This window comes from Vidua chalybeata, chromosome 13 (assembly GCF_026979565.1).
Source record: "Vidua chalybeata isolate OUT-0048 chromosome 13, bVidCha1 merged haplotype, whole genome shotgun sequence".
In the NCBI taxonomy this organism is placed as follows: Eukaryota; Metazoa; Chordata; class Aves; order Passeriformes; family Viduidae; genus Vidua; species Vidua chalybeata.
The window spans coordinates 18506505-18534465 of NC_071542.1; the positions used below are offsets into that span (position 1 = coordinate 18506505).

Consider the following 27961-nt stretch of genomic DNA (forward strand, 5'->3'; position numbering starts at 1 on the left):
TATGAAAACAGAACAAACCCAACTTAAATTTTCATGAAGAATTACTCTTTATTTGTATTATGCAAATAAAAAAACATGTGTCCCAAGATCATGTTACTTTCAGAAGTATAAGCACTGCAATGCAAGTGATAATGCTCAGTATAGACTGTCAAGTTGGGCATAAAGTCAGGCCCAACACCCCAAAATCAGTTCTGTATCTGATCTTGCAGGGTGCTTCTTACACCTTTCTTTGGACTAATCAATGTTTAAAGTGTAGTAGCTGCCTTTTAGGGTACTTTCACCAGTGAGTTCAGTTATGTAGTAACTGCATTTTGGGGAGGCCAAAACCCAAGAGCTGCCAATGACAATTTTTTTCTCTCTTCACATGTACTAAATAACTTCCACCCATCATCCAGCACTATCACTGGGTTTGGGACACTTTCCACAGTTTTCAGGTCTGACTAAAAGCCACCACAAATGAGCTATGTTTGTTTAGAAAGCACTGATGCAAAACTTCCCCGTCTGGATAGGAAGTTCTTCAAACAGTGATTGAACAGGCCAGAAGAAAACCTGAACCGCTTGAGCCTTAATCTAGAGAAGCTCCCAAAATGGAGACTTCACATTCTCTCAGTGCTGCTACTGGAAAAGTCTGTCTGCAGAGGAGCAATGTTGTGATCATAGGCAGCGTATTCCGAGGCTCCAGTACTTGCCACTTTGAGCTGCTGGGCCGCGTGTGTGAGCTGGAAGGCGGCGTCGGGGTGGGCGGTGTCGGGGAGCAGGGTGCACTCCCGCTCCAGCATGTCTGCCACGCCCTTCAGCAGCTCCAGGAAGCCAAAGGCCAGAGCTGCCTTCCGCAAACGATTCAGCTCCTGCAAAGATACAAAACCCCTTTTAAAGCCACTCCAAGCCTCGACATCAAACGTGGGTTTCCTCTATCTGTTTTTAAAGGTGATGTTACTCACAGTGCAGCTGCTGGAAACTGCCCAGCTGTTCATGGATAGAAAGTCAGGGCTGAAGATGCTAACAGTGGTCTTCCCTTAATCCTTTCTTATAAACCTCCACTTCTTCCTTTTGTGCATTCAGCTATTGTACCTGCCTGCTTTGTCTGAGTCCCAGCAGGGCTCCAGTTTAGGCTTCACTCACTGACTGCTCCCTTTGACCACAGTGTCCAGTAAAATGTAGATACATTGATTTTTCTTCCCTGAAAACTGAACAGTGCTTATGTGTACTTAGGCAGGGTATTTGTTCTTCACATCTCTGGAGGCTGCAATACCAAACTGCTTCAAGAGTTACAAGCTTGCAAGAGGAATAATTATCTCCAGTTACAGTCTGGTAATGGATCATTATGGTGTGGCCAAATGTGCCTGGAACTTCATCTTTCTCTGCTTCCACTGTAGATAAAATGGAGGAGACATTTTCAAGACTCAGAATGACATCTGTGTTTCTGTTCCTCTCTGATCCCTGTTAATTTCTGCCTGGACAACAGCATAGAAGTTCATGGAAGTAGCAGAGGTCATGGGGGGCACTTGTAGACATGACACATCTATGCCAGAAAATGTAGTGCCAAACCATTGAAATGAGACCCCCTTGTCTCACCTAACCAGTCTAAGTTTTTACAGAGCACTGCAAGCCTGAACAGAACACACAGCGTGGTTCCTCTGTCAAATGCACCACTGTGGATCAAACTTAGGCCAGCCTGGAATGTTACTCACTTTATAGAAGGTTTGTGTTTTTTCAGGGAGTTTCCTTGCATTTCTCAAGATCTTCTGTACATCTGTCTGCAGAAAATAGAAAAAAAAAAAATCCAAAAATCTTGGCAGCTTCTGGGGGAAGCTGCAGAACAACACGCAACTCTTTATGGATAAATTATCCTGACCATTGACAAGACTGCAGCTCACAAAGGCTGAAACACAACTGGTAATTATACTAAATCAAATAAACCAAGCCAGATGCTCCACTGGAGACACAACTCTCATTAAACAAGCTATGCTTTCTGATTGCATTTTAATCATGACATTGTAAAGAGGCAGTGTTTATAAAAATGAAAGAAAAGCAATAAAGCAATTACATTAAATGGGCAAGACATGCACAGACTGCAGTTCCTGCTGAGATGGCTCCTGCTGCTCCAGGTAAAGCAGCACAAGCTGGATCATTACCTGGAGGCCACTGGGTTTGATCCAGACAGTGACATTCTGGGCATAGCTGCGCTTGTTCTTGGGCTGCAAAGGGAAAGGGCTCTTATTGTCATCCTCCCCATAAGGATTTTCTTTTGCATCTGGGAGAAAAAGGAAATTACAGACATAGCAACTAAGAATTGTCAAGATCATTTACACAGCACTGAGCTTGCAAGAGTTACTCAGAGGAGTGTGACCAGTACCTGAAATGGGGCCAAGCTGTGCCATCTTCCCCAGCCATGGGAGGGGCTCAGGGCCAGGTTCAAAGAGTGACATCATGAGGTTTGATTTCTTCTTGCTATCAGCTTGTGAATAAAGCATTCCATACCACTCTGGCCTGTGGAAAAGAGCAAACTCTCAAAGGCTGAAAATCTTCCACCCCTTTGCCTAGAATGTGCCTCCCTCTCACTGTGTGGAGGCTCAGTGTTTGCAATTTGTACTGACAGAAACAAATCTGCAATTAAAAATCCACAGCTTAGTCTAGCAGTGCAGAGTTCTGCACAGAATACAGATATAAATAAGCATAATTTATAAATAAAGCCTAAATGAGCAAAGTAAGAGATTTTTCAGGCAGACATCCAGCTCCATACCCCAACTGGACGAGAGCCACCATGCCTTCCACTTTCAGGCTGCCATGTAATAAAACACAGAAGTTGGGGATTTTCCCAGCAATCTGATTAGCTGAATTCTCATCTTCAGTGTCATCTGTGATCCCAGGTCCCACCTCATCCCCCTCTGGGGAAGAATCAAAGCAAACAAAGAGAAAACATGAGAATAAATTCAAACACAAGAGTTCTGTTTCCATGACACCACCCTTTACTGTCTGCAAGAGTTAATGAATACTTCCGTAGAACAAACAGCTGCAGCATGAACTGCTTGGGCAAAGTGGCACAGTAATGATACATAAATATTCCACTGCATTGTACTCAAGAGCATTAAATATTCATCTTGCACCACATATTTCATGGCTCATTATTATTCTGAACTGTAAGTTTAGCATGTTCTATTAATAATGATGTTGTAAGGACCCTGGTCCCTCTATGGACTTCACAAAGACCACAGTATGCAAAATAAGAGAGCCTGTGGTCAAGGTTTGAATTTTAATGCAATCACACAAATATGACATCTGGTATTTTGATAAAGCACAAAAAACTGTGCTTCCAGTCTAAACCTCATTACAAGGGAAGCTTAAAGTAGTTTTTGCTGAAATAAACCCGACTTGCTCACCTCTGTTAAGTGCAATGGGCAGTACCAAGTGCCTGGACAAGACAGGAGGGCTGGAAATGTCTGCAATATCTACAAACCCAACAATTTCTAGATCTGCAGGGAGACAACAGATTTAAATCAGATTTAAGACAGTTTAAGTCATATTTGGAAATAACTGAAATGTATTCAGAGGCTATTTAACATCACCACTTTTTACACCACCAGGTTTTCTGAAGCAATGACAGAAGGCAGCACAAGAGAACCCAAAGTCAACTGGAGTGTAAAGGTGCTAGTAAGTTAGAAATACATAAAACAACTTTTGAAGATGACTTTCAGCACACACAGACTGCTGCCCATGAGCTGTGCTGCTGGACAGTTACAGAACTGGGCACCTTGATATTTACACTGTACACAATCCACTGCTGTCTTATAAATTCCAAAAGAGAAAAAGCAAATACCTGCTGCTCATGGGAGCTGTGCCCACTAACAGGAGGGCTGGGAATATTTTTCTTTGTACAGTTGTTTTTAAAAATAATTTCTCCTCCCTGAAGCTTATGAGGGTGGTTCATGGAAAGCAGCCTGTGGCTGTCTTCCAGTCTCTACCCCTAGAAATTGGCACCCTGAGCTCTGAAAGTGCCTCTACCCTACTCCGACCCTTCAGCCAGGTACACATGGATGAAGTAGGATGATATTTTTGTTCCCTGGTGTCACACATACACCAAAAAATTACAGTCAGAGACTGATCCTTGCAGAGAAAAAAAGTGGATGAAGCAATAACTCCACAGGATGAGAGGTGGTAGTGAAAGGGCAGAAATCAAATGGATTTTAGTAAAAAAGCAATCAAAGATTTGTTACCTGTATTAATTGCTTTAGGAATGGGGTCTATTTCCTCATCTATAATGAAAGGCTCTGGTCTGGGAAATACTTGCACATCAGATGTTAAGTGGCCACACTTGAGGACAGCATGGAATGGTGTGTAAGCCAGGTCTATTAGCTTTCTAGAACACAGTTATTAAGGAAAACATAATACATAGTAAATAAAAATAGTTTGTCTAAAGCACACTAATTTAGCTCCCAAACCTTTTTAAACTACAGTTAATGCAATAGTTCTAGTGTTGCTAAATTATGAAACAGAGCAGCATTATCCCACTCATGGCAAATGAACAATAATTATGGAAATTACTGTCTTCTATCTGCCAAGCATAAGCAGATGCTACGGTTTGGTTACAAAGACTAAAATAAATATTGACCATAACCAGTGAAGGCCAAGATGAGATTACAGTTAACAAGATCATAAAATTAAAAAAAAAAAAGAGTTTAATTAGGACATCTCATCACCAGATTTCTTATTGTATTTGCTTTCCTTTCAAGATAGCAACTGGGAACCTTCCCAAAGGTCTGTTATCTACAAGTGTGCTCACCCAAACATGGACTGCACATTCTTCAGGCACAGGGGGCCATCAATGGTGAAAATCTGCCCTTCCCCATTGTTTAAATCAATGAGCCGTTCCAGGCAATCTAAGGAATCTGTGCTTTGAAGCTGCAGAAAAAGAAAAGGAAATATTTTTATTGAGTGATCTTTTTATTCTCTTTTGTACTAAGCAGTATTTTTAAAGAAAATATACACAACATAGCAAAAAGCATCTGACTGGATGCTCCCATGATTTTTTGTTCCCTCTCTCCTTTCCAAATAAACCAACATTCTTTGTCTCCCAGGCAATGTTCTCTTATTACTTATCAGAAATAGATGATTTATTTAAAATATTTTTGCAGTTATTTTGAGATGTTAACAGTGCTTCAATCCACCAGCTTACTCAAAAGCATCATCCTTGACAGAGACCATGAAGCTGAGATATCTAATTGATGCCTAAGCAAAAAACCCTTCTGTGAAGGACACAAGAATACAGGTGTCAAATCAAAAGCAATGCTATGAATAAAACTTAATCTAACAAATATTAGTCAAATAGGCTTCTTTTTAAACAAATGTTTGTGCAGCAGAATTCTAACTCCTGTGAAGATTTTTAAAGCTGGGATTGAAATTTGCAAGAGATGGAGAAGAGAAGAAGAAAATTGACACCTTTTCTTCAAAACTAAGGGAAGCTGCTTTGAACACTGGCTTGGAGACTTCAGTTTTCCCCTCTCACATTTCTACATACAGCTATTGTGTTTTAAGTGTTGAGCATCTTTGCAACGCAAGTAGTTTATTCAAGAATTTAACTGTGGATTAAGAGGAGCCCCAAAAGCATTCAATGTAATTAATGCAGTAGTAATATAAACAAAGAAATTAAAATTCCATCATATTCTCCAGGGACAAACTGGCATGATTTATAAAGATTATGGTAATAATGCAGTAGCAGTAGATAATAATAGTGCAAAAATAAATTCTCTTTCACCCCATAACTAAGCACCAGAATGCCAACTAAACCTTAAGCACAAGAACATCAATGCAATGCTTTGTGCTGACCGGGGCGTTAGTTCAGAGAAGACCAACAATTATCCAATGCAACAAAGAATAAGACATCACCTCTTCCAGGTTGGCCATGCACATGACATAGAGCTTGGACGGGAACGGGAAGGGCAGCGGGAACCTGTTGCTGTCGCTGCGCTGGCTGTGGGTGGCCAGGGAGTGGCGCAGGGAGCCCCTGCCGATGCCCAGGCAGCCGTCGGTGACCAGGACAACCTGCGGGGAGGCACGTGAGACACTTCCAGCTGCACCGGGCCCCTGAACACCCTTCTTGCAGCACGTGCAGGAAAATCCCTGCTCCCACCGGGTCTCCTCCACCGAGCTGGGCAAAGAACTGCTGGCAAAATTTCCAGAAAGAACCCCGCACCAAGGAGAAATTGAAGATTGAACCCTCGTGGTTTACACGGTGTGCATGCTGAATAAACGTTTTCTTGGCATTAGGTAATTGCACCAAAATTTGAATCTCATATATTTCATTTTTAAATGTACACTAGGAGCACAGTGACTACACAGCCAAAAACCAGCCTCTTGCTGTTGGACTCAAGGATTCCAGGTTTATTTTCAGATGGATGATAAAGCCCATTTCTTCTGCAGAATCTGGAGAGCAACTCAACTTCCACTACAAGCCACAGAAACCTCAAAAAAGGGTAGCATTAGTGATCTTAATTATTTGCAAATACAGCTGCATTATGTTCACATTTTGCAGCAGAACTACACTAGCAGAACCACACATTGAATTCCATTCAATTGCACATCCAGAGTCAATCCCTGTGGAAACCTACACTAATTACACTGAATAATGGGATTATTTACACTCAGCTGTGACCCAGTCACTTCCAGAGGAGTAAAAGAGCTGCTCCTTCAATGCTGCATGGCAACAGCAAGCATGATTTCTGGCTGGTAGAGAAGGAAAATCAAATCCAATTGAAACTCCATGTGCAATTGCTACATCCAGATTTGTATTCTCCCTTCATCCTCAGTCCTTCAGAACTGGTGCTCACCAGTGATGTTTTCCATTACTCCAAGGCTGCACAGCACATTCCTCAGTGCCCTCCACCACCCCAGCACCTGAAGTGCCAATAAAATGAGCTATGACACAAATGAGAGACAAAATAGTTGAGGTCTAATCTCTGCTCGGTTTTCACGTCTTTCTTGTTCTTTGCTTTGAACGTTTTTTGCTGTCCCAAGGTGCCTTTTGTCCATGTTGGATGATGAAGCACTGCCTAACCAATAAACCTCTATCCTTCTTCTCCTTAAGGAATATTGCTTCAGGCATCTTCCCAGCTCACTGAGCTGCAAAATTGCTGAACTTAAAACAAGTGTCTCAGAAAACTGAGGTTTAAAAGGAAACTCTGCCATAAAAGGCAGCAGATTTGGAAGGCTGAGAGCTTGCAGGGCTGAATGGGGTGTGTGAGCAGCTGCATGGCAAATGACTCATTTGGGAGAGAAGTCAGATCAAAACACACTTAGCAGCAGCCCCACGCTGTTGGTTGAGAGCTGGAATTGTTACAAGCCCTGGAAACCATCAGGGAAAGGCTCCTGAAGTGTGGCTACACCCTTTCCAAATGCAGTGAGGCTCCTGGGACAGCAGATTGCATCCAGATCCAACACCAGGCCTGCACAACAGTGCTCCTGAGCCACATTTTACAATCCACTGCACTGCAAGAACACATTGGGCAGGAAACAGTCTCTTTTTTTTTTTTTTTTTCCTTCTGAATATTTTTATAAAGATCACCTTCTGTTCATACTGCAGGTTTAGCCAAAATACTAATTCTTTGTGTTTGTGCAGCACCAGCATGCCTGAGAGCATTCCAAACTTTCAAATTACATTTACATTTCTATGTGCAACTCACAGGAATAGAATCAATCAGAGAATCACAGGATGGTTTGTGTTGGAAGGGGTCTTAAACATCACCAAGTTCCAATCTCCCTGCCAGGGATAACTAAACATGCAGTGAACTTAAACCAGTGCAATCAGCCATACCTGGCAAGGAATTGCTGCCCCCCATTCCTGCTGGACAATATTGCAAACCCCCAGCAGCGCCGACTCCAAACAGGTTTTGTCATAATCATCCATGTTACTCAGGGCTTCCTGCAAAGACAAAACACCACAGTCACTGCTGGGGGAACATCCCTGCCAGGAGACACCCAGCAGTCACTCCTGGCTTTGAAGGAGCTGTAATATTATCAACACAGCTCCTTAAGAATGAAAAGAACACCTTTGCACGTCTTAAAAAAGTAAAAACCTGAGGCAATATCTAACGGGAAACATTTAGCTGAGAAAATCCTCATAGGTGTCAGAGCAGAGAGCACAAGGAGTTTGTTTCACAAAAACTCTTTGGCAGAGAGAGAGAGAGAAGCAAACTCAAAACTCACATCTGCATTCATAAACCAGCTTTTCTCCTAGAAGTAAAAACCTCAGACTTAACACAGCATCACCAGGGTGCAGCTGTGAGATGAACTTGCTAAAGGAGCCTGGCTGGGCTCCTGGCTTGCAAAATTCCTCCAATTGAACTCTTAGGGAAGTAAAAATTAATCAGAGAGGATGCACTGGCACCCACCTGCTAAACTGCAAACATAACAGAGAACAGCTTTTAAAATCCCTTTGCCCAATGGACAAACCCAAACCATGGTGCCCTGTGACTGCAATGTGTCATTTCCTCCTGCATGTGAGGGTCAGGTACAGATGTACAATTTTTACTGGATTCAGAGGCTCCACTGCCTTACTGCACTCCTGGGAAATTTTCCTCTTGGACTTTCTCCTTTCCATTTCCTCCTCCCAACTTCCCACTACATCTGTGAGGCCTAAAATCACTTATTCTCACTCTTGCACTCTTTTGACTTCTACACACTCTCATGAGCAAATCACTCGACTCAAAGCCTTTCCAAATGGTCCTGCCAGCTGCACCGTTTATCAAGAGCAAGCCAACAACTACACATAAAAACAGGGACATCGCAGACCCACTTGGAGAGCTTCACCAGGCAGCCCTTCCCTCCACCCCATTTCTAACTCCATCCCATTTCAGAGTCAATCAGCCACACCCCAGTGCTCACCTGCAAAGGTGCAACTGGCAAAGTTCACCGTTTCAAACACACTGATTTCACCTGCTCTTAAAATGAGGACAAACCCACTCAATTCAAGGCGTTGTGCACAGGATGATACCAAAACACACAACTTCACCCTGCTTTGGCGGTACAATTGGCTGATTTTTAAAAAACGACAAAGGCTTATTGCTTTAGTGCTCACAGCCCCTACCTGGAGCGTGTTGTAGTCTCGTGTGAAAGGCACCATGAGCTCCCAGAGGGATGAAAACACCACCAAGGCCGTGAACTCCAGCTTGTAGTTGGTGGCCATGTGCTCGAAGAGCATGGTGAGCCCGTGGGCAGCCAGGTGCTTGCGCTGGTACTCCTCGGAGCCCTCCACCGACACCGGCCGCGTCATGGACAGCGACACGTCCATCACCACCACCGTGGGCATGGCGAGCTGCTCCTCCGCCGCCCTCACGGACGGGCTCGGCCGGGATCAGCTGCCTGCAGCGGGAGGGAAGGCACAAATCGTTACCAAGGCTGCACTTGTGGAGCCACGCGTCTCGCCCCCTCACGCTGACCCGGGGGACAAGCGACAATTACCCTTTTCCCCCCTCAAAACGTGGGGCCGAGCACAGATTAGGTGAATACACGCTGAACCCCACACGGCATTTCCAGCCGGCTGCGGCGCAAGGCCCGGAGACGGCAGGAGCTGAGCCTCGCTGGGGAAAGGGCGCAGCCCTGCCGCTCCGAGGGCGGTCGGGCAGGGATCCAGCCCTCCCTACAAGCCTTCGCCCTCAGCGGGGCTGTCCCCGGAGCGCTCCCGGGACGGCCGGGGCCGAGCGGCGGCGGCGGGCACGGAGCGGGGCGGCGGAAGGGAAACGCTGCTGCACACCCCGGCCCGCCGCGCCGCCATGCGTCCCGCACGGAAAGCGTCCCCCCGGCAAGCGCGGCCCGGGCGGGAAGGGCCGCGCCCCACGCAGCCCGTGAGGGCTGACCCCGTGCGGGAAGCGGGAATGTGGGATGGCCGTGCTGGGGGAACGCGGTGCCCACGCGAAATAGGACCACACATGGCCGCTGTGTGTGGAGAAGGGTTTATGGATAAGCATCCCGGCTGGGCAGTGCGCCTCCTTCTCCCGGTTCCGTCCGTGTGGGAGTGGGGGCGCAGGAGGCAATAAACTCCAGTGCAAAAGCGGGATGTACTCCTGAAATTGTGTGTTCAGACAACAGTTTGCTTTAAAATTATCAGAGACTCACAGAATAGTTTAGCTGGAAAACCCTTCTAAATCATCAAGTCCCACTATTGCCCCAGCACTGCCAAGGCCACCATAAGCCACGTCCCCAGGTGCCACATCCATACAGCTTTTAAATCCCTCCAGGGATGGAGACTCCACCACTGCCCTGGCAGCCTGCTCCAATGCTGAACACGCCTTTCAACAGAGAAATTTTCCCTAATATCCAACCTAAATCTCCCATGGCCCAGCCTGAGCCCGTTCCCTCTCCTCCTGTCCCTGTTCCCTGTTCCCAGCCCGACCCCCCCGGCTGTCCCCTCCTGGCAGGAGCTGTGCAGAGTCACAAGGTCCCTCCTGAGCCTCCTTTTCTCCAGGCTGAGCCCCTTTCCAGCTCCCTCAGCCGCTCCAGACCCTTCCCCAGCTCTGTTCCCTTCCCTGGACATGCTCCAGCACCCCGATGTCCTTCTCGCCATGATGGACACACAATCAAATCATAAATTTCTAATTCTTCTGCGATAAATCTGACTATTAGATTGTTGTGGCTGTTAAATCCTTGGCCAGGGACGTTGTTATTTCTCCCCCCCGTGGAGCTGCACACTATCAGTGCCACAGAAGAGTCATGGGCACCATGCCCAGGTCCCTGCTCCCTCCCCCTGCCTTAGTACTCCTGAGGGATTTTTCCAGGAGCCAATGAGTTTTAAACCTCTCTCTGGCACTGCCAAGTGGTCACATACTGTGGCAAAGCCCAGCAGGGCTGCTTGTCTGGCATCTGGCCTGTCAGCCACAGGAGATGCCTCAACATGCAGCTCCTTGTTTAACAGTGTTTATAAGTGTGATTTACCCGCTGCAGTGCCGTGAGGGTGATCCGTGCCCATGGCTGGTGCTTCAGTCCAGGAGTTTGTGAAGGGGATAATCGCCTGTCCTCACACTGAGAATAACCTGTGGTAGCAGACAAAGGTATTGGCTTCAGAGATAGACCCAAATCTATACAATACTATTTAATCTTCTTAGGGGCTGTGGGTATTAAACTGGATTGGGAATTCCTCCACTAACATGTCCTTCACACCTGACCCGCTCTTGTTCTAGGACTCTGCCAGCAGAGGAGACATCCTGAAAATGGGATCATTTTCCCCTGCCTCTCTCTGCAACAGCATCTCCCATCTGGCTGTTAACTACCAAAGAAGCTTCCAGCACTACACCCAGCCCCTGGAACTCCCCTTCCTCCTGGACAGACCTTTGGAAGGTAGGCTGGGGAGGTTTGTTTGATTGCTTGGATTTTGTGTTACTGAAACAGGAGGTGAGCTAAGGAGTTTATCAAGAATTGACCTAAACTTAGAAGACTAGAGAAACAATTCTTCTGCATTCTTCTGGTCAGGAGTTGTGAAAGGCTGCAGAGCTCTTAGAACTGATCCTGGCTTTGGATTTCTTTCTGCTCACAAAATGTCTTTTAAGCAGCTCATTTTGGAGAGAAGTAAAATCAGTATTTAAACAGGAGTGTGTGCATAACTGTGTTCTCTCTGTGCCATCCTTTTAACTCTCCTGTCTTTGTTAGGGGAAGTTATTTGCTCTTAATGTGCAATTTGTTATACCTCTTGTGCTGTTCTGCCACATATATATTTCTTTTCTTTTTATGTATGAAAAGCAAAGCTTGTAGCATCTGTTTATCTAGGTACTCCCATGACCCTCTCTTACTGTTGCCTTAGTGATTCTCCCAACTATTTAATTTAACATTGCCTGTTTTGCAAGAAATTTAGGCTGATACCTTCCCTGGGTGTTATGCAAGAGGGTAAATGTGTGATAACTTGCATGAAGAGCTTATCTGAGAATGGCTTAGAAAACTATGATTCACAGCTAGAGAATAACTCACAGCTAAAGAATAATGTAACATGCCCACTCTGGGGAAAAAAAGAATCCACGAAGAGTGTCATTCTCAGGTAAAACATTCAAGCAGTGCTGAAGAGGGAATTCTGTCCAGCCCCAAATCCCTGTCCCCATGCTGTCACACCTGCAGGCACTGTCACTCTGGCATTTATAATTTGTCTCCCTTTCTAAATGCTGTTCACATAATTATGCAAGATATGCTAATTACCCCCTAATAAAAGGTATGATTACAATTCCACTTTGCCAGTTCTGATTTCTACAGAAAGCCCTGAAAAGATGTAGTCATAGAAACAAATGGCTGCTCAGCACCCCCAGTTTTACTAGAACCATGTTCTCCTCACCCTCTGCTCAAACTGAAGGAAAAACCTCACCCTTCCTTGGATGGTTTCCTGGGAAGTGAAAGTCTGGAAAGCCATGGAGCAGCACCACATCTAAACCAGTTTCCATCCTCCTGAGGTTATTTTGGTGAATAACTGGTTTAGCAGGGAGGTTTGAACAGCTTGGTCTTGTCTTCAGAGCATCATTTTTAGCAATTTAAAGCTGGTTCCTTGACAGAAGCCATATCCACTCCTCCTGCACAACACTGACCCAATTGATAATATTACAGAATAACAACTGCACTCTGGTCAATGCAGTCCTTAACAGCTCCTGGATATAAGCATTTGGTGGAACCAGAATTCAGCTTGGATTGGACTGCCTCAGCCAACTCCACTCTCTTAAGCCAAACCTTTGATTATTAATAAGCATCGCCTACAGTCATATTAAAAAAAAATAGACTGAAACCTGGATCTAGGTATTTCTTTACTCATTTAAGTCCATTTGTTTTTATTGAAAAATACACAAGCAGTCAGTGAAGTGTTGCTGCCCAAATGGTGGAAAGTTGCAGTGCTTTGTTTTTCACACCAGATTTTCTTTTGCAGGATTCCCCATTTTGTGCTGTGCACTTCCTCTCCTGATGCTCCAGATCAGCTAGAAATTGTGCTGTGCAGTTCCACTCCTGATGCTCCAGATCAGCAAACTGCTGACCAAGTGAAGTCTTCAGTGGCTTCTGGACACGGCTCTGAGTTTTGAACCTTTAGGAAATGCATTTACCACGGAGGAGGCGGCTACGGAGGAACCAAATCCTCTTCTTGCTTGCCATAGTGTTGGTCCTCTCTGTCTGCCAGCTCCAGTTCAGCCCCTCTGCCCTTCCAGCATCACACAGAGCCCCCCAACCCACGGACCCTGTCAAAGTGACCTCCAGGGACCTCGCCAGCAACAAGACTGCTGTAAGAGGCAATGCCACAGCACCCAAAATAAGGCACTGCATCTATGTGGATCCTGAGCCAGCCGTGCCCGTCACCACGTCAATGGGGACAATACCACAGCAGGAAAATGCCAGTGAAAGCTTCCCAGATGAAAAACCACCCTATGAGTCCAAAGGAGAATATCCCCAGGACCTGTTCAGTGTGGAAGAACGCAGGCAAGGGTGGGTTGTCCTTCACATCTTTGGCATGATGTATGTATTTGTGGCCTTGGCCATAGTGTGTGATGAGTATTTTGTCCCTGCTTTGGGAGTGATCACTGAGAAGTTGGAGATCTCTGAAGATGTGGCTGGAGCCACCTTCATGGCAGCGGGTGGATCAGCACCAGAACTCTTCACGTCCCTCATAGGTGTCTTCATCTCACACAGCAATGTCGGCATCGGTACCATTGTGGGCTCAGCAGTGTTTAATATCCTCTTTGTCATTGGCACCTGTGCCCTCTTCTCGAGGCAGATACTCCACCTGACATGGTGGCCCTTATTTAGAGACATCACATTCTACATTGTAGACTTACTGATGCTCATCCTGTTTTTCCTAGACAGTGTCATTGATTGGTGGGAAAGCCTCCTTTTACTGACTGCCTATGCCACATACGTGTTCACCATGAAACAGAATGTGTTCCTGGAGCAATGGGTGAAGCAGGAGCTGAAAAAGAAGCTAAATGCTGTGCAGGCAGCACCAGCAGAGCATATGCAGAAGGTTGGTGTCCTTAGAGTTCAGAGAGCAAGTTGGAAATAACTTTTAGTGTAAACCACAAAGAAAAACTGCATCTCCTTCACAAAGCACATATTTGAACCTCAGAATACAGGTACTAGTAAAAAACTGTGGTTTGAAAATGGGGGAAATGCAAACTAGAGAGATTCTAAGAAATTGGAGAACATCACTAAATGGGAGTTCTACCTGTACAATTACTAAATGTCTCTTAGCTGCTTTCAAAGATGTGTGGGATTTTGCTTACTTGGTTGTTCAAAAGAAGTTTCAGAAAGAACACTTGCAGGAACACATTCTTGGTCTGGGAATAAGACTGGACAATTCTGGTAAACAGGGGACAGAAGGCTTCTGTCCCAGCCTCTTGCAACTGAGAGATGCTGGAGGAAATTCTCTTTCCCCTCTCTGAAGCCAGATGTGTTGCTGGGGTGCTGATGGTATCACTCCTTACCTGATCAGCAGCACAGAAAGGCATCTGGCAGCTTTAGCAACCACTGCCTGCTCTCCTGGGCAGCATTTGGCAACAGATTGGAGTGCCCAAACCCAGTTCCATGCCAGCAGATTTCAAACTGTCCCCTGGCACAGCACGCTCTGCTAGTCAGATGTGTCCCTGGCCCTCAAGCATGCTTTGCCTTCTGATCCTGGCACTCCACATCATTTAAGGAAAGGAAGGAAGCAGATAAGGAGAGTAAGGATAGTTGAAGTGGTGCAGAATCAAGAAACTGCTTCTCTTTCCTACTGCTGGTTTGTTGTTCAGCCAGTGCTCACAGCTGGGAGTCCTGAAAGCTCCTGAGTTACATTCCAGTGGGATACACGTGCAAGAAACTGCAGTGACACACACATCACTGTGGACATCACCTTGCATCACAAATTAAATCCAGCCCTGCACTTGAAGTTTACAGAGAACTCTCACTAATGTTTAGTAGCATGACAGAGAGCTCCTGAACCTGTCCCTTGGGAAAAATTAATCACAGAAATTATAAATGATGGAAAGTAATGCTAATCACTGTTAAAAAAATATCCCCCTTTGAACCTTCACTCTGCTGGAAAATGAGTAAGGATACAGATGTTTGGGGATGAAGTCTGGGTCTGTCTGTAGCTACAGGAGTCAGTTGTGAGTCTGCCCCCAGGTGCCTGCATCCTCACTGGGAGGCTTTAGGTAGAATCTTGCTTTTCTCAGAAGCCAATGGTTTTTAAGGAGGCTCATGGCTTTGGCTCTTTCAGTAGCATCAATGGACATTTGTGTCAACTGTGCCACTTCCCCACAGGCAGCAGCCTGAAGGATCATTAGATCCTGAAGCAGCAGAGGTGATTGGTTATTTCTGTTCTTCATTGCTTGCAGACAAGCAGGGCAGTTGTAGATGATGGAACAATGAAGCCACCAGATGTGAGGAAGCTGCAGGTAGGTCTAAGTAACTTTACAGGGATCTGAAGTCATGGTATTTTGAATCTCGCCCCATGTCAGGCCATAAATAAAAGTGTCAATTCCTGTGTCAAGAAACCTGGACTTAAACCTGTATCGTATCAGGCACAATTGCTTAAGAGAACACCTGTCTGAGTCCTGTCCTTTAAGGAATTTTTATAAAATTTAAGAGACAGCTCACTTCCCAGGTGGGTTTAACTACAAGAATCCTGCTCATTCTCTGCTCTAAAACAGTTAATAGAAATTCAGAAAGTGGCTCTTCTTACCTGGTCTCGTGGCTAAATTTCTTCCCGGGCTGTCATAGCAGAGGCTGGTGGGGTCTGTCCTTTCCCATAGTGAACACTGAACACTGATTCCTCTGCTGCTGTTGAATTGCTGCCCCATGGCCTGGAGAGGCCTTGTCTGATGTAGAGAACAAAGAAGCTGGAACTGACTGGCTCTGTGCCTTCCCACAGGCTGGGCCAGCCCTGCAGCGGGGCAGCAGCTCGGCCTCCCTGCACAACTCCCAGATGCGCGGCACCATCGTCCAGCTCATGATCCACACCCTGGACCCCCTGGCAGAAGGTGAGTGGATGCTCCACACCAGAGGGCCTTGGGTTCACAGCCCTGAGGGGTTCCACTGGGAATGCAACCAGTGTTTTGGGGTCAGCAGCTCACCCTTAGGGTGCAGCTGAGTATCACAGATGGTGTCAGGTGTGGGGAGCTCTGTGGCAGTGGGATGTGCCCCTTCTGATCGTGTGGCTGGCAAGGACAAACACCTCGTGTTTTGGTCCTGCTATATCTACTTTTCCTGTGTCAAACTGCTTACTGCTGTGGTGGCAGCTGCTGTTGATGGGGTCCCTGGAAGTGGTGACATCTCTGCTGTCTCTCTGACTGCAAGGGCAGCAAACATGAGTTACAGGCTTCCTCTGTCCCATAGCACATCCCATCTTCCTCTTCTTAGCTCAGACCTCATTGCAGCCCTGAAACAGCAGCACAAAAAGAGGTTAAAACCCTTGAAGAATTCTCTTTGACAGTGGCTAAAATCACAGCTGAGATTCTAATCATGATGGTGAGGCCAATTCTGTGTGATTCAGGCTGACACCTCTAAAAGCCCACCTATCATCACTGCCATGGCAAAGTGTGCCCACAGGCCTGTGCAGGCAAGGGGCAGCTCCCCAGGGCCAGGGAATGACAAGCTCTGGTCCAAGATCTGTTTTAAATTGCCCAGGGTGCAGAGAAGCCTCATCTCCAGTCAGACCAGGGCCTTTGTACACAGCCTTTTAATGTGTTGCTTTATATTAACTTTAATCCAATCACACTGTGGAGGTTTATATTCAAATAAATAGTGAAGCACATTAATAAAAAACATCTTTAAGATTTTTTTCCTAGCTCAGAACATGCCCCACCTCTCCACTGCCCTACTTGTTCTAAAGAGATTATCTACTGCCCATTCAAAGAGAGATTGAAGCTAAGCAGATCAACACCTCTTGTGTCCCTCACAGAGGTTACAAAGAGGACTCTCCAGATCAGAATCCCAGAGGCACAAACTGATCGAGGGAACAAAGGCTGGAGGAGGACAGCAAGGCAGATCAGTGTCTGCTTTGACAGATTCCAGTGAAGGCACCCAATGTGTTATCAACAGTAGCCTAACAAGAGCCAGACTCATCAGGGTTTGTTCCTTGCCTCCTGTACCTCCAAAAGGTTGTATCAGCAGCACCAGGATAGATCCAAAACCTTCCAAGAGGATGTCCCATTGCCTTGAGCATCAGAAAGTGTCAGAATTGAGGGGCTGCTGCCACTCAGAGACCTCCCAGCACCTTCTCATCTTTCCCACACCTTAAATGTCTCTGTGCAGTATCTGCCCACCCCAGGCCACCACAAGTTTGGCTTTCTGTTCCAGGTTGGTGACCTGGTGAAACTCTGGGACCCCTCAGCAGGAGAGTTGTGGGGGGCTGAAGTTGGCAGCCAAGGCCAAGGAGAGCCCCAGCCAGTTCAGCCCAGAACAGGCTGCTGGGAGCTTTCCACTGTCCTTGCTGAAGAGGCTGCTGTTCCCAGGCCTTGTGAATATGGAATAAACAGGACTGGTGGACCAGTTTGGATCTTGTCTCAAAGAGAACTTCCCTACTCAGTACATAGAATCACAGAATCATTTAGGTTGAAAAAGACCTTTCAGATTATCAAGTCCGACTGTTCCCCCAGCACTGCCAAGACCACATGTCCCCAAGTGCCCCACCTACACATCCTTGAAATCCCTCCGGGGATGGTGACTCCCTGTGCCAGGGCTTGAGAACCCTTTGGGTGCAGAAATTTTTCCTGATGTCCAACCTACGCCGCTGCCGGCGGCCCGGCAGGATGCGAGTTCCCGTGTTGTGTGCAGCAGCCACTAGATGGGAGTGTGACCGTGTGTATGTGCGTCTGCTACCGCAGGGACCGTGCGGGGATGGGCTGCAACAGCCTCTCCAGAAGGGTTTTATATCCCAGAGCCTTTTCTTTAATAACGCCACTGAGTTAATGGCAAAACCTCTGCCCCAGGTACGTGCCTGCTCCACTCAAGGCTGTGAGAAAAGAGACACCGCCTTATAAAATATAACAATAAAATTACTGATACTACAACAGCTCAGCACTCAAAAAATCAAGGAGCCAATGTGCCAAATCCTGTGTGTCTTGTAGGAGATAGTCCTTAATCTGATAACTTCCTACCTCAAGAAAAGAGTTTGGAGAAAAGGAGTTTATGCATAGACTGGGAAACCTAAGTGCCTTGAGGAGCTTGGCCAAAGAGATTGAATGATATCCCAAGAAGGATGTGGAAAAGGATTTGAACCTGCCAAGGCATATGAGGACTTGTGTTCTGATATGTGAATAGTTCCTAGTCCTGTGTTAACAGCCCTGCAGCCCTGTGGGACCCTGGGGACAGCTGTGCCTGTTTCCCATGGATCACCAACACCGTCCCTCTGCTGTGTCTGCAGCACTCTCTGTACCAGGCACATTTCTGTAATTAGGCTGCCACATAGAAGATGATCCCAAAGCAATTTATCTTTCCTCAAGAGCCCTTGTTCCTTCTTGCCAAGGCCTGTAGCATCAGCACTTACAGGCTGTGGAAATGAACACTCGACAGAAGGAAAAGGTTACCAACAGTTGCTCAGCTGTTCCTCACTGAACCTGCTGCAATCAGGATTCTGTAGGGTTTCCTTCTTTCGGCTGCCCTCGCTTTTTATTTGGGCAGCACAGAAGTGGTTTCAGGGCAGCAAGGTCCAAAACGTAGAAAAGCTGCCAGCACTGGGCCTCCAAAACCAACTTTCAGGGGCAGAGGTCTTGGAAATACAGTAGAAGTGTGAAATGCAAAGCTGCAAACACCCCTTGTGTGAAACAAAATTTCTCTTTTGAAGAGTGGCTTGAGTTCAGAATGTGGGGTTATTTCTTTTTGCATTAGGAAGGTATCATTACTTAAGTCTTTGTCTCAGAGAGACTACGTGTTTACTTTAGAAATTCTGATATTTACATAGCATCCTGAATTATATTTTTGATAGAACTTTTTACCTTCAATGTGCCTTTTGTTTTCATTAGGAATTTCTAGCAGTTTGTTCTTTTGTTCTTTTCCCAATTTCCTGGGAAATTGAGTAGAAGAAGAACATGAGATCTTTTCCAGATCATCCCATTAGACACCAGAGGGAACTGTTGGGGAAGTAAAGGGAGCAAGGATTTTGGAAATGCTCAGGAGCCCTCTCAATTCTGAGCCTCTAGCCTTACCACCAGACTGTTTAAACTCTAGTCACACAGGGAACAAAGCAGAAGCCTACATTTCTTTTTGAATGAAGCAAAAGGCTCCAGCAGAGAGGTTGTCAGAGCTGCCTGCCCTCACTATGCCCCAGTTAACAAGGTAATGATTTTGGAAATTAGACCAGAGCAGTGGGCACTGTTGCAGGCTGGAGAAGGCTGAAGGCAGCTACAGCTTCTCCTTGCTTCATTAGCATTTCAGATCCAGAGGGGAAAAAGGAATCACAAGACTATTTTTTATACTTCCACTTTTATACAGCAGAATCTCCAATTCCTTCAGGTTCATGCCGAATTGTAAAGAAAAAGTCCTCCCTGCTGATTGTGTTGTCAATCCTGTTAGACTGAATATTAGAGCCAAAGAGTGAATTAAAAGTAAGAGCCAAATTCAAGGTAGAAGCTCAGCTGCCACCTGGAGTCCATACTGGATGCTGTCAATTCATAGGACAAGAATTCTCCTGGAGAGCATCTCAGGGCCATGGGACACAGACATGTCCTGTGTGATGGGTTCTGAGCCCTGGGGACAGAGTTGCCAGCAGTGAATGCCCCAGGGGACTGAGAGGGACACTGCCCTGCACAGCTGATCCTGCACAGCCCAGACTGAGCCCATGGACATCCTTCCTCCCGTGCTGACCTGCAGATCTGGCCAGCTTAGAGCCAGCTCTGCCTCCAGTCCCAGTCCCTCCTGCAGGAGCTGTGTGTCAGAGGAATTAACACCCTTTTAAACGAGGCTGATCTCATGAGAACTGGACAGTGGCTGGGCCTAATCTGTTTATCCTGACAGAGATGCTCCCGGGCTCCACCCGGCACTCCCAGCCTGGGGCCTGGCTGAGGGCAGCGAGCCAGGAGCTTCAGTTTCCATAATCTCAGGCTGAGCCTGACCGCCCTGACCCTGCTGACAGGAGCTTTTGCAGCAGCTTCAGGGAAAAGCCAAACAGAAGGATGCATTGCCCAGTGCTTAGAGGAGACTGGGAGCAAAAGGTCACCCCTGCACTGAGGGATGTGCTTGTGCATGAGCACAGGGGGAAGGAAGCCAAAACTTCATATCCCCTGACCTTCAGTATTGACAAGGAGCATGGAAGAGTCAAGCTCTTGAGTCTCAGTCAGCCTTTCAAAGGGGAAGAAATGATCATTTAGATTAGAAATTCTTACCTGCAAGGTGGTGAGGCCCTGGCACAGGGTGCCCAGAGAAGCTGTGACTGCCCCTGGATCCCTGGAAGTGTCCAAGGCCAGGATGGATGGGGCCTGGAGCAGCCTGGGACAGTGGAAGGTGTCCCTGCTCATGGCAGGGAGGTGGGACTGGATGGCCTTTAAGGTCCCTTCCAACCCAAAGCATTCTGGTACTCCATGATGGTTTCATCTCAGTCCAACCATCCCAGTGCTCAGTGGAAATCCCAGCTGCTGAAAGATGTTTCTGTCAGACAGTAGCAGGAATCTCACCAGAGTATGACTTGTCCCCTGAGGTCTTCCTGTCTGAGCTGGGCCCAGTTATTGGATATATACATACAGCAGAATGTACTGATTTTCACAAGGTTCAGCTCAGAACAATAGCTCTGCCCACATGGCTGGACATGCTATTTCTATTATCACTGTGATTTAATAAAATGGCAGGGCCCTGCCCTTGAGGCAATATGACAACTGCACCTTCTGGGTGCTTAGTCAACAACACAGTAGATAAAATCAGTGTGATAAAACTTTCAGAGAAAATTATTTTACAGCCCTGCACACAAGCCAAACAGCATTGGCCAATTCTTGTGGCTACTGCCCATGTGCAAACCCAGTGACCCTCAGTCACTGGCTGTGTGGCTCAACAGAGGACACAGATTAGAGCAAAATGGGGCTTTTCTTTGAGCCCATTCTCATTCACTTTCACTGAGAGTCAGCAGTAAGATATTTGGGCAAAAAACAACTACAGAGACAAACAATTCCACAGTTCACTGTAAACCAGTAAAAAACCAGCTCAGCTGAGTAAGGCAGAGCTTGGTTCACAGTGGAAGCTCTCAGCAGTCCCAGAAATAGAGCACCAGACCTGTGCTGGTGAAGAACATCTCTCAGACAGCCTGAACCATGCAGAACCTGGATACCAGGAATTTAGATCAGCTCCAGCAGGAGACACTTGTGTCTACTTAGAAAAATCAGTGATTTTCCAGGGAATTGGAACATAAAAGGTGTTTATTTTCCATTCCCATTAGTTGCCCAGGCTGTAAGCAGCACCCTAAAGCCTCTTCAACAGCCACATGGCAGGAGGAAGGTGTCATTTTTAGTTTGCTCATAATCTAACCTAGAAAAAAAAAAATCAATAGTCCATTGGGAACAAGTTGATATTGCACCAAAACTCCTCCTCTGTTCTTTCTGCATTTTCTGCCTATAAAGTACAGATATCCTTTGTATTACTGACCTGGAAAGGATTTCTCATTCCTCTTGATGCCTTGAGAGGCTAGCTAGAACAGAGGCTAGACAGTGTTACAGGAATAAAGTAAATATTTATTAAAAGGCCTCAAAGGATGCACCTTGGGCAGTACAAGAGCCTGGCTTGTGACTACACAAGATGGACCCAAAATGGACAGCAGGTCACACATTTTCACACTTTCATAACTTTTGTTCCATTTCCATATTGGGGTTAACTGTCCAGTTACAGCTTCAGGTTATGCAGTCCCATCCTCCCAGATTGCTCTCCTCAATTTTTTTGTTGTTTATAATTTTTGGGCCTGAAGCTGCAATGCTGTCCTTGGTTCTCAGGCTGGAAAAGGATTGTTTTGCCTGACTGAACTGTGAGGAGAACTTGCTAACACTCTGTATGAGGGTCAGAGTTACACACTAATGCAGTACAGAATCTGGAAAATATGAAAGCTAAAACTTTAAGCATCACTCTAGATTCTCTTTAAATAGTTCCATGACAAATTGCTGGTGTAATTGCTGTAGCACTAAGCAGTTAAATACATCAGCTATGACCAACTAGCAGCAGCCAAAACCTGAGGTCAGAGCTAGAACAACCCCTGGGGCAGTGCTGGCTGCAGCACCTGCAGGAGGAAGGGGGCAAGAGCATGTGTGTGTTGAGGGAGACAGGTCCAGGGGGGCTTTGCAGTGATAGCCCCTGATGATCATGTCCTTCTCACCCACAGCAAAACTGAAAGACAGGGTTGACATCCTGAGCAACGTGGCCAAGGTCAAGGCTGAGGCCCTGGAAGGACAAGGCTCCCAGCCAGGTGAGTGCAGGAAGAGCCAGCACTGTTTGCCTTGTTTTGCACTGCAAGCTCTCACCTTCCCAGCACGCAAAGCCCAAGGGCAGGCATGGAAACCCTGAGGTCTAACACAAATTTGTGCTGTTACTGGGCACAGATGGCTGCTGTAACAATGCAGCAGGACTCGATCGATGCACACGGGCAGGAGCAGCCATCCCCAGAGGAGCTGTTAGTGAGGCAGGGCAGGGAGAGCTGCAAGGATGGACTGGAAATGGCCATGGAACAGTGCAGGAGGGAAATCAGGGCACCGCAGACAGCACTTGGGTGCTGCTGGTCTTTGGCAGACCCTGCAAATGAGGTGTTTGTTAAAAGAAGGTACCTTCACACACTTGCAGAAGGGCACAGAAGGTTCCTCCAGAAGGAATAATCTACACTGTGCCTGTATCAAATTCCAAGGACCTGTGAACCCTTTCTTTAATAGAATCACAGAATCATATAATGGTTTGGGTTGGAAGGAACCTTAGAGACCATCCCATTTCCACCCCCTGCCATGGGCAGGGACACCTTCCACTATCCCAGGGTGCTCCAAGCCCTGTCCAACCTGGCCTTGGACACTTCCAGGGATGGAGCAGTCACAGCTTCTCTGGGCAACCTGTGCTGGGGCCTCACCACCCTCACAGGGAAGCATTTCTAATCTAATGTTTAACCTAGATCTGCCCTCTGTCAGTCACTCCTGACACAAAGGCTGCCTTGGAGCCAGAGCTGACCTGTGCTACAACACAGATTTGTGCTGCCAGCAAGGCTGAAGATTTTGAACACCAAGAAACTTTGGTGTGGAAGGTCCCAGCTCCACAAGACCCAGGCACCTGAGCACCTCCCAATGCTGGGCCTCACGGAGGTGAATGAGCCCAAACTTGAGAAAAACACTGTTTAAAACCCAAGTAAATTCTTGGTGCATGCTATAAATACCACATTGACTTCACTCCCTCATCCCTGCTCCGTGTTATCCATATTTCTGCCCTGTTCCCACAGAGGTTTCTGTGTTCCTCTTGGCTATGCAGGTTAATGCAGGAACAGCAGGACATTGCAGTTATTTCCTTGTATGTGTCAGCACTTTCCTATTTGCTTTTGAATACCCACCAAACGACCAGGGATTAAAGTCTGGCAGCACATCCTAGTCATTTCTCAGAAGCCTTGAAGAGTATCAGGTCCCTGGAGAATGCTGTGCTCTACGGAGGGAGGGGGGAGCTGGGGGGAAAACCTGAGAAGCAAAGCTTTACATCTTTTATGGGTTTAAAGGATGGTTTTAATACAATCTTCAGAATCCAGAAAGAAACCAAGAAATTCTCATCAGCTGTAGATGAGGTAATTAGCATTTCCCTGCCCCTTACAGCAGTTCTGCATGGAAGGTCAGAGGAGCACCAAGGTCTCACTCTATTCCAGGTGGGCCAAATTCTGCCCAGATCTACCAAACACAATCACAGCAGTCAGGGAGGACACACAACAAACCAAAGCAATCTGAGGGTATTTAACCTGAAATGCCAGCACTGTGGTAGGGAGCTCAGAGCTCTTGCTGGTCACAGGGAAGGTGATGCCTTGATATGGTGGCCACCCATACAGGATGACTGAAACCAGCATTTCTTATTGCTTTTGCAGAAGAGGGAAAGAAAGCACCAAGCAGCCTCCAGGTAACTCCTGCCAGTGACTCTGAGCCCAGCAAAGATACACAGAAGGCAGATGTGCCACAGGATGGAATGGTATCAAAACCAGGAGCACAGGCACTAAGTGCCCACCCAGGCTGACCTTCACGTGTACCTTCCTTCTTCCCTCTCCAGAGCTGTTGGGACAGGACCCAATCCATGTCACTGGCATCTATAAATAGGCTCTGTGTGTAGTAATTTAAGATGCTGGCTGAAACACTTTGGCTTACAAACACAAATTGGGTCCAAATTATGACACCAAGTGTTACTGGATAGCACTGTCCCTTCAAGTGACTCTTCAGAGGTCAGGGGGTACTCCAGGTTAAGGGGAGATAAGAGCACCTGCCTGTCCTGTGCTCACCAGCAGACTGTTCTGTTTTGCTCCCCAAATACCTTTTGGGTGATGTTATTTGGTAGTTCCAATGAAAAAAAGATTTTTTCAAGGACATGAAATATTTGTTTCTAAAAGGTGGTTCTAGTTAATGGATGCCCATTAGTTAACAATACACAGGTGCAGGGTTGGGGTGTGCCTGGGTCCTGTCCCACAAGAGCTGTGGCTGCCCTCAGCAGGTTACAAGTGTGAGCTCTGCTCAGGTGAGGCCACAGTGAGTAGCTGCAGCTCCTTGTTAGTGTGAAAATATATTGGCTTTTCGATTTTTTATTCTGAGGTACAGCCCCTGTCAAGCAGTGACACCTCAGACGACAGCAGCTCTGAGAGCCAGGACAGTGATGGTGACAGCACAGAGGGTGATGAAAACGATGAGCCCTTATCTCTGGAATGGCCAGAATCAAGGACAAAACAAGCAATTTACCTTTTCCTCTTCCCCATTGTCTTTCCTCTCTGGAGCACTCTGCCTGATGTCAGAAACTCGGTAAGAATCCACCTTCCTTCTGCTCCTGGAGTCATTAACTGAGCTATAGATTTCCTCTGGGCCAGAGTCCCTGGGTCCATTTTTCCATGTCTGGAGTCTTTGCATAGTTGAAGGGTTGTTATTCCTGCAGGGAGTGGGACAGGAGCCCCAGTTAAGGTGTAATGTCATTCCAGAGACTTAATTTAATAAACCACAAATTCTAGCAACTACAGGTCACCCAATCAAGCTGAAAAACAGCAAACAGAGATCAGGGTCCAAGTTAAAGCAATCAATTACAGTGAAGTGTTTCAGGTGAATAGTTTTCAATGGGGACTATTAACTTCCCTGAAACTTCTCTTTTTTTTTTTTTCAAATCGATTTCAACAGGAATCAAAAAAATTCTTTGTCATCACATTTTTTGGAGCCATCCTCTGGATTGCTGCATTCTCTTATCTCATGGTGTGGTGGGCTCACCAGGTGAGAGGTTTTGCTCTTTCTGCAAATCCCCATTTCAGAACAAGTAGATGGAGAGGGGGGACAGTGTTACTGTGGCATTTTATCTGATGAATTACAGCTGCAGTCATCCATCACAACTGTAGAAAATTTGTTTTGTTAGAACCCAAAAGGGACTTTTTGATTTCCTTTTTTTTTTTTTTTTGATTTCACAAAGATTCATTCATTTCTGAGAGCTTCCAAGGGAGTTTGTGCATCAGTGAAAGGAAAAGCACCATCAAGATCTATCTTAATTCTGACTTTTCATTAATAAATGTTTCTGTGCAGAACGTAATTATCCATTACCTAATTAAAATTCTAGGAAAATACAGGTTCTGATTCTGGAAGCTGCTAAATGTTCTTCACTCTCCCATGCTAATGTTCACCTTGTATTCTGGGAAATAATACTTCCATCTTGTAGGAACAGCCCCCAATATTGAGTGATGTATTGCACATGCACAGTAGATCTGATCATGCCATAAATCCAAGGACTGTCATCTCCAAAGGCCCTTAGACCTTGCACAGCTGATGTTAAATCTGCAAAGGTAGACAACATCCAGAAGAGGAAGACTGAGGCCAGGAAAATTGTGCTGTAGCTGACTTGACCTTGGCTCAGAGCTGGCATCGCTGTGGTCAGATTTCCTACACTACAGAGCAAATCCAGAATCAACAGACACAGTAAAATGGAACTTTTAAATCCTATAAAGCAGGAAAATGCTGCCACATTTATGGGACTTGGAATATTTTAACTCAAATATGGCACAAACCCTAACACTGCACAGAGCAATTATACTCCGTGTTCCACTGCTAACAGCCCTACCCAACGTTGTGTTGATTAGGTTGGTGAAACAATTGGGATATCCGAGGAAATTATGGGGTTGACCATACTGGCAGCAGGCACATCCATCCCTGACCTCATCACCAGTGTCATCGTGGCCCGGAAGGGCTTGGGGGACATGGCTGTGTCCAGCTCTGTGGGCAGCAACATCTTTGACATCACTGTTGGGTGAGTACCAGGGCCATGCTAAGAGCTGCATTTCTTCTGAAACACAAAGTTACCTGGTTTGAAACCATACACACCTCAGTTAATTTCATTTTAGCTGTAGTTAAGAGAAGGGCAGCTGAGCAACCAGTTCCTTTTGAAGAAACCCAACCTAAATCCAAATCCAGCCAGGAAAGACAAACTGTTATAACTCAGCCCACTATCTTCACCCAATTCACAAAATCACCAATCAACACAAAATTACCAATTTTTCAAGACAAAAATGCAAGACATCTTTGGCTAATGTCCAAACTATACAGGCAGGAGCCTTATCTGGTCACTCAGAGTCATTCAGCTCCTGGGGAAGGCCAGTATCAGTGCCTGGATCTCCCATCCTAAACCATCAGGACATTTCTTTATTATAGTTCACCAAAGGCACTTAATTCTTAGGTATTATTTTCAAACCATTTTACTCTTGGATTGCATTGTGATAGTGCAAGCATTACCCAAATGCAGTTTTGACAGGAAAAACATCCAGTTTAGATTTATGCTGAACTATATTGAATACAATAATGCATTTTTCCCCTGTAAAATTGCTTAGTTATGATGCAGATAATGAACTGCCTTAAAACATTTATTTCATTACTTTTCCCTTCCTTGCAGCTTGCCTGTTCCCTGGTTCCTTTTTTCTATCTTCAATGGCCTCAGCCCCGTGGCAGTCAGCAGCAATGGTTTGTTTTGTGCAATTGTTCTCCTTTTCCTCATGCTCCTGTTTGTGATTCTCTCTATTGCTGCCTGTAGATGGAAAATGAACAAATTACTGGGCCTCACCATGTTTGCTCTTTACTTTGTGTTTCTGATCATCAGTGTGATGTTAGAGGACAAGATAATATCCTGCCCAGTATCTGTATGACATGTGGACACTTTGTGTGTGAGGATCCAGCAACATCAAAAGGGAGTTGAGATAGCAATTGTTCTACTGAAAAAAAAGCAACCAGAATTGTAACAAACTTACTGAAAATAAGATATCTTTAACATGCTAAAAAATAAATCAATCTTAACTGGTGTGTCAGCCTCTACTGTTTTCTTTAGGATCTGAAATGACCAATATTAAACAACACACACTTAGGCACTTGTGGAGAGGCTGATACAATTTAGATGCATCAAATTTTCACTATTGCTGATCCTCTCAAGTTAAAGGAGCTGATTTTCACCACATAATATTTACTCATTATAGGAAATTTCAGGAACATGCTCTAGATTAGTCAGTGAACTGCTCAAACTCCCTGAAAACAATGAATTTTACTTCAGTGGGAAGAGAATCAGACTGATGTGGCTGGGCCTTTATGGAAGTGCTCTGCTTAAAATCCCTGTGTGGACACACAGGCTCCAGCTCAGCAGAGAACTCCCTCAAACTGCACTGAGCTCCTTTCAGATCTGTACCTGATCTTGCAATGCAGTGCCTAAAATTCCTGTAAAGTGCCACCGGTACAGGTGTGATGTCACCTGGGTTTACATCTTGCTGCAACAAGACTAAAAGGCTCAGGGGTTAGAGCAGCACATTACCTCTATCAGAACTAAAGCCAGGAATCACATACAACAA

At 45.9% G+C, this 27961-nt stretch overlaps 2 protein-coding genes and 1 long non-coding RNA gene across 5 annotated transcripts; 1 reads left to right on the forward strand and 2 right to left on the reverse strand.

The window, feature by feature from the left end:
- Positions 1-23: 23 nt before the first annotated feature.
- On the reverse strand, positions 24-9774 carry INTS14 (integrator complex subunit 14). 2 transcript variants are annotated; one of them, XM_053954587.1, is made up of 12 exons: positions 9454-9773; positions 9080-9354; positions 7808-7915; positions 5884-6039; positions 4781-4899; positions 4215-4357; positions 3381-3473; positions 2744-2888; positions 2357-2490; positions 2136-2254; positions 1692-1757; positions 24-848 (listed from the first exon to the last, which is right to left on the reverse strand). In XM_053954587.1, the coding sequence occupies exons 2-12, from the start codon at positions 9299-9301 to the stop codon at positions 597-599; spliced, it is 1557 nt and encodes a 518-aa protein (XP_053810562.1). In that variant the 5' UTR covers positions 9302-9354; positions 9454-9773; the 3' UTR covers positions 24-596. The 2 variants fall into 2 exon arrangements, with proteins under 2 accessions (XP_053810562.1, XP_053810563.1); XM_053954588.1 differs by lacking the exon at positions 24-848 and adding an exon at positions 1227-1370 and having other exon boundaries at positions 9454-9774.
- A 1084-nt stretch (positions 9775-10858) lies between these two features.
- On the reverse strand, positions 10859-24921 carry LOC128794471 (uncharacterized). Its single transcript, XR_008433128.1, has 4 exons — positions 24846-24921; positions 16207-16360; positions 15665-15800; positions 10859-11021 (listed from the first exon to the last, which is right to left on the reverse strand). It is a non-coding gene; the product is annotated as an uncharacterized LOC128794471 (long non-coding RNA).
- Positions 11181-27461, forward strand: SLC24A1 (solute carrier family 24 member 1). 2 transcript variants are annotated; one of them, XM_053954341.1, is made up of 10 exons: positions 11181-11325; positions 12884-13966; positions 15318-15377; positions 15854-15962; positions 22274-22357; positions 23990-24090; positions 24702-24905; positions 25272-25361; positions 26216-26382; positions 27022-27461. In XM_053954341.1, the coding sequence occupies exons 2-10, from the start codon at positions 13046-13048 to the stop codon at positions 27269-27271; spliced, it is 1986 nt and encodes a 661-aa protein (XP_053810316.1). In that variant the 5' UTR covers positions 11181-11325; positions 12884-13045; the 3' UTR covers positions 27272-27461. The 2 variants fall into 2 exon arrangements, with proteins under 2 accessions (XP_053810316.1, XP_053810317.1); XM_053954342.1 differs by having other exon boundaries at positions 24708-24905.
- The last annotated feature ends 500 nt before the right edge of the window (positions 27462-27961 follow it).

Bases quoted from the DNA above. Each gene is read 5' to 3' on its own strand.
- INTS14 (XM_053954587.1), bottom strand. From the start codon at position 9,301: ATGCCCACGGTGGTGGTGATGGACGTGTCGCTGTCCATGACGCGGCCG. The intron at 2,491-2,743 runs GTATGGAGCTGG...TCTTTTCCACAG, and splicing joins GTGGCTCTCGTCCAGTTGGG to GCCAGAGTGGTATGGAATGC. The intron at 1,758-2,135 runs GTAATGATCCAG...TATTTTCTGCAG, and splicing joins TCAAACCCAGTGGCCTCCAG to ACAGATGTACAGAAGATCTT.
- SLC24A1 (XM_053954341.1), top strand. From the start codon at position 13,046: ATGCATTTACCACGGAGGAGGCGGCTACGGAGGAACCAAATCCTCTTC. The intron at 22,358-23,989 runs GTGAGTGCAGGA...TTGCTTTTGCAG, and splicing joins AGGACAAGGCTCCCAGCCAG to AAGAGGGAAAGAAAGCACCA. The intron at 24,906-25,271 runs GTAAGAATCCAC...CGATTTCAACAG, and splicing joins TGCCTGATGTCAGAAACTCG to GAATCAAAAAAATTCTTTGT.